The 10,539-nt window shown below is 30.3% G+C and overlaps 2 protein-coding genes and 1 long non-coding RNA gene across 3 annotated transcripts in view; 1 reads left to right on the top strand and 2 right to left on the bottom strand.

The window, feature by feature from the left end:
* LOC135267354 (NADH-ubiquinone oxidoreductase chain 3-like) overlaps positions 1-4,115 on the top strand; it is a gene marked incomplete at its 5' end in the record, with an annotated part of 5,775 nt that extends 1,660 nt beyond the window's left edge. The window contains 2 exon segments of the mRNA XM_064359621.1: positions 3,806-3,815; positions 3,853-4,115. Coding sequence (XP_064215691.1) covers positions 3,806-3,815; positions 3,853-4,115 — 273 coding nt within the window.
* A 470-nt stretch (positions 4,116-4,585) lies between these two features.
* On the bottom strand, positions 4,586-7,567 carry LOC135267353 (NADH-ubiquinone oxidoreductase chain 5-like). The gene is given in 9 exon segments (XM_064359620.1): positions 4,586-5,812; positions 5,815-5,953; positions 5,955-6,148; positions 6,272-6,501; positions 6,504-6,542; positions 6,545-7,207; positions 7,210-7,291; positions 7,294-7,429; positions 7,521-7,567. Coding segments are annotated over 9 exon segments (2,757 nt in total).
* Positions 7,568-8,512: 945 nt separating this feature from the next.
* LOC135267329 (uncharacterized) lies at positions 8,513-8,879 on the bottom strand. The gene is made up of 2 exons (XR_010335766.1): positions 8,833-8,879; positions 8,513-8,775 (listed from the first exon to the last, which is right to left on the bottom strand). It is a non-coding gene; the product is annotated as an uncharacterized LOC135267329 (long non-coding RNA).
* Positions 8,880-10,539: the final 1,660 nt, after the last annotated feature.

Raw genomic sequence — 10,539 nt, 5'->3', positions numbered from 1 at the left:
CTATTAGTATTATTATTATTAATGTTATTGTTATTAATATGACGACTAAAAACGACTCCCAAGATTTTGTTGACTTTTATGTCTTCTCCTTTTTCCTTTACTAAAGTGTTAGACCCAATTAATTTAGTTTAATTTCGGTTTTTCAAACATTTTATTTTAAAGCAAATTTTTGTTAAAGATTGTTTATGTCCAACTCTATAACTCGCTTATGATTGGTCTTCCAAAAGAAATGCAAATAACTATTTTGTAGTAAATTTTATCAGCTTTAATTTTAAAAAAAAGATAAAAAATGATAGGAGTAACTGTTTTCGTGATATAAGCAAAAAACCAATGTAAAAACTGTTACAGTTAGTGAACAAAAATGTAATTCAATTTTTAATGTTTGAGACGAAGACGAAAATGCACCGTTCTAGCAGGAGCTATCACTATGCTTCTCACAGATCGAAAATGAACACATCATTCTTTGACCCTGCCGGAGGGGGTGATCCAATTATATATCAACATCTATTCTGATTTTTTGGACACCCAGGATTTGGAATAATCTCCCACATTATTAGACAAGAAAGAGAAAAAAAGGAAGCATTTGGTACACTAGGAATAATTTATGCAATAATAGCAATTGGTCTTCTAGGCTTTGTTGTATGAGCTTATCACATATTTACTGTAGGTATAGACGTAGATACCCGAGCTTCAGCTTCACTTCAGCTACAATAATTATTGCTGTTCCAACTGGAATTAAAATTTTTAGATGACTTGCCACTCTCCATGGTACTCAAATTAATTATAGTCCTTCTATAATATGAGCACTAGGATTTGTATTCCTACTTACAGTGGGAGGACTAACAGGAGTAATTCTAGCAAATTCATCAATTGATATTACACTCCACGACACTTACTAGGTAGTAGCAAACTTCCACTACGTTCTTTTTATCGGAGCTGTATTTGCCATTATAGATGGATTAGTTCATTGATTCTCCCTATTTACCGGTTCAACACTAAATCCCAAATTATGTAAGGTACAATTTCTCACCATCTTCGTAGGAATAAACTTAATATTCTTTCCTCAACATTTCTTAGGCCTAAGCGGAATACCACGGCTATACTCAGACTACCCAGATGCATACACCCTATGAAATATTGTTTCATCAATTGGATCAATCATTTCATTAATCGGTGTACTATTTTTCATTTTTATTCTCTGAGAAGGATTCTCCTCATCACGAAAAGTATTATCCCTCTCAATATAAGATCCTCAATTGAATGATTACAAAGACTTCCTTCTGCTGAACATTCCTACTCTGAACTCCCAATACTTTCGTCAAAGTAAATCTATTATGGCAGATCAGTGTAATGGACTTAAACCCCATTTATTAAGTAAATACTTTTTTTAGAAATAGCAACCTGAAAATTATTAATGCTCCAAGACAAAGCCTCTCCACTAATAGAGCAGCTTTCTTTTTTTCACGATCACACTTTATTCTAGTAATTCTAGTAATTATTACCATTTTAGTAAGACAAATAATAACAGGATTATTTGTTAACAAATTAACCCACCGATTCCTTCTAGAAGGTCAAATAATTGAACTAATCTAAACAGTCTTACCAGCCATCACATTAATTTTTATTGCACTTCCATCACTACAACTAATTTATATTCTAGATGAAACTAACAATCCAACAATTACCATTAAAACAATAAGACACCAATGATACTGGTCATATGAATATTCAGACTTCAAAAACATTTAATTCGGCTCGTACATAATTCCCCAAAGTGAAATAAATCACTTTAATTTTCGCCTACCAGATGTTGATAATCGTATAACAATTCCATTCCTCTCACAAATCCGAATCCTAGTGTAAGCAGCTGATGTAATTCACTTATGAACAGTCCCATCCCTTGAGGTAAAAATTGATGCAACCCCCGGGCGTCTCAATCAAACTAGAATTATCTCAACCCGATCAAGACTAATATATGGTCAATGTTCAGAAATTTGTGGAGCAAACCACAGTTTCATACCTATTGTAGCAGAAAGAATTGCCCCATCCTATTTCATTAAATGAATTTCAAAAATAATTTAATCATTAGATCATTGGATCAACATAATAGTATATTAACAAATACTTCTAATGGTACCCCCCCCCCCCAAAAATACCAGCCCAATCCGGCAAGAACTTCGTTAAGAAATAATATTACTTTGTCAAACTAAAGTCAACGTAAAACCTACTCTTAGTTCTCTTAGTTCTTAGTTCTCTTAGTTCTTAATCCCTCAAATAGCCCCATTAAATTGATTAGTACTTATGATTATTTTCATTAATATTATAATTATATTTAACATAACAAATTATTACTTATTCATCTACCCAGTTCAAAAATTTAAGAAATCAGAATTAAATAAAACAACAATTAATTGAAAATGACAGCTAATCTATTTTCACTTTTCGACCCCTCAACAAACTGAAATACTTCAATAAACTGAACAAGAGTTATTATTATTAAGAGTTATTCATTATTCAGATTAATTCTGTTTAATAACTTCTTAGGACTTTTTCCTTACATTTTTACTGGAACTAGTCACATAGTAATAACTTTATTAGGATTACCTTTATGATTCACTTTTATATTATTTAGGTGAATTAATAATTCCATTCACATATTTGCCCATCTAGTCCCCCAGGGAACTTACCTTTTATAGTCTGTATGGAAACAATTAGAAACCAAATTCGACCGGAAACTTTGGCTATTCGTTTATCAGCAAATATAATTGCAGGCCACTTACTAATAACCCTTTTAGGAAACACTGGAACAGCAATATCAATTTATTTTGTAAACATCCTTATTATTGTTCAAATCCTTCTTCTAACCTTAGAGTCAGCTGTAGCAATCATTCAATCCTATGTATTTGCTGTTCTAAGAATCCTATCCTCAAGAGAAGTCATCTAATGACAAACAAAAACCATCTCTTTCACTTAGTAGACGTAAGACCGTGACCCATTATAGAATCAATTAGAGCATTAATTACTTATATCCGGAATCGTAAAATGATTTCATTCATTTAATAGAACTCTATTACTTATTGGACTAACATCTATAACATTAATCATATTTCAATGATGACAAGACATTTCTCGTGAAAGAACCTTTCAAGGACATCATACATTTATTGTAACAATAGGGCTTCGATGAGGAATAATTCTATTTATTACATCAGAAGTTTTCTTTTCATTTCCTTCTTTTGAAGATTCTTTCACAATAGATTAGTCCTTGCGGTAGATATTGGAATAACATGACCACCCAAGGAAATTGAAACATTCAACCCAATTCAAATTCCTCTTTTTAATACTCTAATCCTTTTAACCTCAAGACTTACAGTAATATGAGCACACCACAGACTAATAGAAAACAATTATAAACCAGCCACTCATGGATTACTACTTACAGTAATCTTAGGATTTTATTTTACACTTCTTCAAGGATTTGAGTACTATGAATCCTCTTTTTCAATTGCTGACGCAGCATACGGATCATCATTTTTATAGCAACTGGACTCCACGGACTTCATGTAATTATTGGAACCACATTCTTACTAGTGTGTTTAATTCGCCATTTAAATAATCACTTCTCTCAGATTTACCATTTTGGTTTTGAAGCCGCAGCCTGATATTGACATTTTGTTGATGTAGTATGATTATTTCTTTGTATCTCAGTCTACTGATGAGGTAGATAATTACTTATATAGTATAAAAATTATATTTGACTTCCAATCAAAAGATCATTAATAGTATAAGTAATTCATATTTTAAGTTTGCTAGCCGTAATTATTCTTACTATCAGAACACTTCTAATTATAGTCCTAAACTTAACTTCAAAAAAATCATTTTTTGACCGAGAAAAAATGTCCCCATTTGAATGTGGATTTGACCCTAAAGCCTCAGCTCGAATGCCATTTTCCCTCCATTTTTTTCTAATTGCTATCATTTTCCTCATCTTCGACGTATAAATTACTGTTCATTTTCCCCTGATTGTATCCCTCAAATTCAATAGAATAATATCCTATATACCAACTCTTATCATATTTTTATTGATTTTATTAATAAGACTTTTTCATGAATGAAACCAAGGAGCTCTTGATTGAACAAGCTAGAATAATAGTTAACAAATAACATTTAATTTGCATTTAAAAATGATTAGCCAAGCGAATTTATCTTAAATAAGAAGCAAATTATTGCAAGTAGTTTTGACCTAGAAGTTTCATCAATGATTCTTATTTTTAATTGAAACCAAAATAAAGGTATGTCACTGTTAATGACAAAATTGAATTATTTTCCAATTAAAGAAATATTTAAAAAAATAAGCTTATAACTTAATAATATAGCATTCAATGTTTATATTTCTATTTATATAGTTTATAAAAAACATTACATTTTCAATGTAAAAATAATTTCCTAATTTATAAATACTTAAAAATAAAAAGTCTCCCTAATATCTTCAATATCATGCTCTAGTTATAAGCTATTTAAGTAAATCATATAAATAATTATTAATCATACAATCATTAAAACAAAAAAACCTTAATGCTATTATTTATAAAAATTTGAGAAACTTAGAACCTCTGACAATCATAGTGTAAATACCTTGACTACCTAGAACCTCAGATCAACCTTAGTCCAAAGACTTATATAAAAACGAACCCCCAACAAGAGGATAATAATTAATTCCTAAAGTAGAAATTACAGGCATATTTCATATATAATATAACCTGTCATATCTAATGAAAAACTTTGATAATTCATAACCAATTCAAGCCCCTAAAATTACTATTAATAAAGTAAGAACCTTTATAAATAAAGGGAGAATAATTACATAAGGATAAGGAAAAATAATTCATCTTAATACTCTTCCTATAAAAATAACTAAAAAAAATAATCCGCCGACTCCCTTAATCACCGTAATTCTTCCTTCATAAACACTATTTAAAAATAAAAAATTGAATCCTCCGAAAAATGAATCATAAACTAAACGAAATCTATAACAGACAATCAACCCAATGGAAACATAAAAAATTAAGTAAATATAAAATCTTAAATAACCTATTCTCATAATTTCGGCAACCAAATCCTTTGAATAAAATCTTTTTAAAAATGGTAATTCACACAAAGATAAATTTCTAATACTAAATTAAACACAAGTCAAAGGTTAAAACTTAATAAAACCCCCTATATATCGAATATCTTGAAAATCTCCAACTCTGTAAACAATATTTCCAGCACATATAAATAACAAAGCCTTGAATAAAGCATGAGTCAACAAATGAAAAAAGGCTAATTCATAACTTCCTAAAGACAAAATTATTATTATTAAACCAAGCTGTCTCAAAGTTGACAAAGCAATAATCTTCAAATCAAATTCAAATCTCGCCCCTAATCCAGACATAAATATTGTCATTCTAGAAATAAATAATAACAAATACATCAATCACTCATTAAAGCAAAAATTAAAACGAATTAATAAATATACCCCTGCTGTTACTAAAGTAGAAGAATGAACCAAAAAAGAAACTGGTGTAGGAGCAGCTATTGGTGCAGGTAATCAAGAAGAAAATGGAATTTGAGCTCTTTTTGTTAATGCAGCTAACAATACTAAATAAAAAATAACATTTGTATAAAAATCACCCTTTAATTGAAAAAGATAAAAAACGTAATTTCAACTTCCATAATTAATTATTCATGCAATTGCTATTAACAAAGCAACATCACCAATCCGATATCTTAAAGCAGTAAGCATGCCCGCATTAAAAGATTTAACATAATTTAATAATAAATTACTAAACAGTAACCAACTATACCTAATCCGTCTCACCCCAATAAAATTCTAATCAAATAAGGACTCACAATTAAAAACTTTATAGAAAATACAAATATAACTACTAATATAATAAATCGGTTAATAGATGTCTCCAGCTATATATTCACGCCTATAAAAAATTACTATACTAGAAATAAATAATACAAATTTTATAAAAAGGAAAGTTATTTAATCAAACAAAAAAGTTATTACAAATCTTCTAGAATTAATTATTAACAAATTAAGTTCCAAAAATCAAGTTAATCCTCCAACAATAAAATAAATTCTAAAAAAAAAACTGTTCTTCAAAACAAAAACAATCCAGAAAAAATTAAACAAATATGAATTATTTAAAATTTTACTAGAATATCCTTGACTCCACAAGCCAAAATTTTAGATTAAACTATTTAAATAAATTCATAAAACCAATAAATCTCCTCTCAAAACTAGTAAATTTAAGGGTAATCAATGTAATATTAATAAAAGAAATTCTCAAACCCTACAACAAAAATGAGAATAACATCCCGAATATAAACAACCATGTTGACTGTAAGAGTATAAAAACAATGAATATACGGCTTCAAAAAAAGAAACTAATATTAAAAAAAATATTCTTAGTTCACTAAATCGTACTAATTTATTAATAAGAACAATAATAAAAGAAATCAAATTATTGACAAGTTAGGTATTACATTAATAAACTCTTATTAATATAAAGACTACGTCTATGAAGACGTTCATAAGAAATATTTGTTAAACAAAAAAGTCCAGAAGAGCACAATCCGTGAGCCACCATCATTGTTAGTGAACCTCCCAATCTCCAAAAATTAATTGTTATTACTCCTGCCAATACCAACCCTATATGTCTTACTGAAGAGTACGCAATTAAAAATTTCATATCACTTTGATGTAAACAAATTAACGAAACATAAAATCCACCAACTAATCTTAATACAATAAAAATAACATTAATTAATATACCAATTTCCTGAAATATAATCATTAACCGTATTATCCTATATCACCCTAATTTCAACATAATCCCTGCCAAAATCATTGATCGCGAAACAGGAGCCTCAACATGAGCTTTTGGAAGTCACAAATAAACAAAAAATATTGGAATTTTAATAAAAAATACTATATTAACCAATAAATAAATAAATAAGCTGTTTACTATTCCAGACAAGCAAAAATAATGTAAAGAATAAAACTTTCCATAAAAAAACAAAAAAATCATTATCGGTAAAGAAGCTAACAAAGAATAAAATAATAAATAAATTCCAGCTTGTAAACGCTCCGGTTGGTATCCTCAAACGACAATTAAAATTAAAATTGGAATTAAACTAACCTCAAAAAAATATCAAAAATAAATAAATTCAAAGAACTAAAAGTTAAGTATAAAGATAACATCATTACTAAAACCACAAACATAAAAAAACAGCCAAACTATTCTTTAAATAAATCTTCTCTCTAGCTAATAACATTAATCTACAAATTCAGAAATTCAAAAACAACATTATAAAAGAAAGCCAATCTTCCCCAAATTCATTAGAAATTCTAGAAAGTAGTCCTCCAAAAGAAAACCTATAAATAAATAAAAAAGAAGCAACAAATCAAACAAATTAATTTAGTCAAAAACTTCCTAAAAAAATTAACGGAATCATAAATAACAAACCAAACAGAAACTTTATCATAAAATCCTAAACCTCTGAAAATAGTCATTTCCATGACTGCAAATTAAGGAAACCAGAATAGAAAGGCCCAAAACCCCTTCACAAACAGTAAAAGTTAAAAAAAATATTAAAAAAAAAATTCATTCCCCAATATTCTCAAATACAAAAACATTTCTAAATAAAGTAATAGAACAACATATTCTAATCTTAATAATATTAACAGTAAATGCTTAAGTTTAAGACTAAATATAATCAACCCACTGAGAAACATAAATGTTAAAATAAATTTTAAAATTATCATCAATTTTTATAATTTAATCAAAATATTAGTCTTGTAAACTAAAAATAAGCACTGCTTTAAAAACATCAAGAAAAGATAAACTTATCATTAATCTCCAAAATTAATATTTTAATTAAAGTACTTCTTGGAATCTTAGCTTTAATCATATCATTAAATATAATTCTTTCAATAATCTTTATCTTCTTAAATCACCTCCTCTCAGTTGGTTTAATTCTATTAATTCAAACAATTTTAATTAGACTAATTTTAAAACCTAATTAGATCGTTCTGATTCTCATACATTTTATTCCTAATTATAATTACACAGTCAAACGAGAACTTACCGAAGTTCGACTATAATTGTCCTAGCAGCCTCATCCGAAGAGATAACTTACAGGTAGTTTCACTTGTATCTAGGAATGACCACAAATTTTAAAGAACTCTGTGTTACCGACTCCTACTGGGCTCTATCCAATCCTCTGCTGCTAATGTCATTAAGTTGGAAGAACAAGTCACAACCGACCTATATACGGGGTTTCAAATTTGGGATGGGTGGGAGTTATATCTTCGGATGAGGCTGCTAGGACAATTATAGTCGAACTTCGGTAAGTTCTCGTTTGACTGTTTAATTGTCCAGCGCAGCCTCATCCTCAAGATAACTTACAGGAAGAAGTTTAAAGAGAAAGGTTGTGACAACGTAGAAAAGGGGCCCAATAACATCAAAAGTTTATTTGAGCGTCTACATTGTAAAATTAAAGATAAACAAAACATATATTCTTTTAATAACGAAAAGGAAAAAAGGCACATGACTCATTGCATAATTGCCTTGGCAAAATCGGTCTCTGCAGCTAGAGGCAGATTGTAGGTTTTGGCAAAAGTTTGTGACTTTTCGGACCAACCTGCAGTCTTATGGATTACATCCAATGAAATGCCTTTGCGTAAAGCTGCAGATGATGACGCATGTCTAGTTGAATGAGCTGAGAAAATACTAGTATTAATTCCAGCCATAGATAATGTGGTTTTTATCCATTTACTTAATGTTTGTTTATTAGCTGCTTTATGAGGTGATTTTATTGTCAGGTACAGAGAGTCAACATCTTTACGAATCTGAGCAGTCTTCTGGATATAGTCCGATAAGGTTAGAGCAGCACAAACTCCAGGTTGTTCGTTAAAGAAAGGGATTTGAAGGTACGGTTCGTTTTTTGTCAGTAAAGACGTTTTAATGTTTTCTGTTATTCGGATCTGAATTTTGGTATCCATCTTAAGAATATTTGATAATTTAATCAAGGATAGTGTTTGAACACGATGTCCAGTGATCAGTGCTAACAGCGTGATAAATTTGTACGTGAGTTTTTGCAATGAAAGGTTGGTCTTAGGAAACAAGTTATTCAAAAAATCTAAGACCTTGCTGGGATCCCAAGTAAAGTCGTATTTGCGACGTACCGGGCGAAGTCGCGCTGTCCCCTTCAAAAATCGTTTTATGTAAATATTAGTTCCAATATCAGGAATGATTAAAGATAAAGCTGAGCGATGGGAATTAAACGTCCCATAACTATAATTTTTTGAGGTAAATATATCCTGCAAAAATTGTAGTACCTCATTGGAAGTAGCAGTATAAGGACATAGATTGAACTTTGAACAGAAAAGCCACCAGCTGCTGTATGTGCAGTCATACTGCTTTAAAGTCCCGGTCGACAAAGACTGCAACATTATGGGGATTCATTGTTCGGGTATTTTTCCTCTGAGAAAAAACTTCCGCGACAAAAGTGTGGCAACCAGAGTAAGCCTCAGAGGGTGTTGTTCGTAACTATAAGGAGAAGAAAGTAGATAAGGATTTGCTTCTAAATTTAAAGGGGCTTGAACCAGCAATTTAGATAGTAAGGGATACCACGGCTGCGATGACCATTTGAGAACAATAACTATCCCCACTGCTTTATCACATATGATTTTTGTTTAAAACTTTTAAAATGAGACTGAATGGCGGAAAAGCATAAAAGTAATAATCACTCCAAGAAATAGTAAACGAATCAGTTGCAATGTGTTTCCAAGACACATATGTGTCACATTTAGTGTTATAAAAAGAAGCAAATAGATCAATTTCAGGTTGACCAAATTTATTTACCACTTTGGTAAATGCCACTTGTGATAGCGACCACTCTGTTTCTACAGGCAACTTTCGAGATTCCTTGTCTGCTATATCATTACATTCTGAACGAATGTACGAGGCGTGTAACCATAAGTTACGATGTTTGCATCACTGCCAAATGTCACGAGCAAGAGAACTTAATTTTGGATATTGTACACTACCCATTTTATTTATATAGGACAAAGCTGTAGTGTTATCAGTACAAATAAGAATATTCAGATTCGAACAATTTCTCGCAAAACATCTTAGTCCATGAAAGATTGCTAAAAGTTCTAAAAATTTAATATGTTCCCGCTATAAGTCCATTGGCCAGTTGTCACTAGCAGATGTGCCCTTACAGTGTGCTCCCCATCCTGTCAAAAAACTATCCGTAAATATTTCTAAATGAAATTCATCATTCCTTATTCTGTTCTTAGATGAAGGAATCGTGTTAGTCCACCAATCGAGATCTTTCAAAGACTAGATGGAAAGCTGCATATATGATTCATAGTTGCCCTTAGAGTTGCTTAAGGCAAGGAATTTATCCCGTTCGAGATGTTTGGTGTATAACCAGCCATACGTCACTGCCGGACAAGCAGATGTTAAAGTACCTAAA

The sequence above is a fragment of the Tribolium castaneum genome, chromosome 11 (assembly GCF_031307605.1).
Source record: "Tribolium castaneum strain GA2 chromosome 11, icTriCast1.1, whole genome shotgun sequence".
NCBI lineage: Eukaryota > Metazoa > Arthropoda > Insecta > Coleoptera > Tenebrionidae > Tribolium > Tribolium castaneum.
This window is presented reverse-complemented; position numbering and strand designations above follow the sequence as displayed.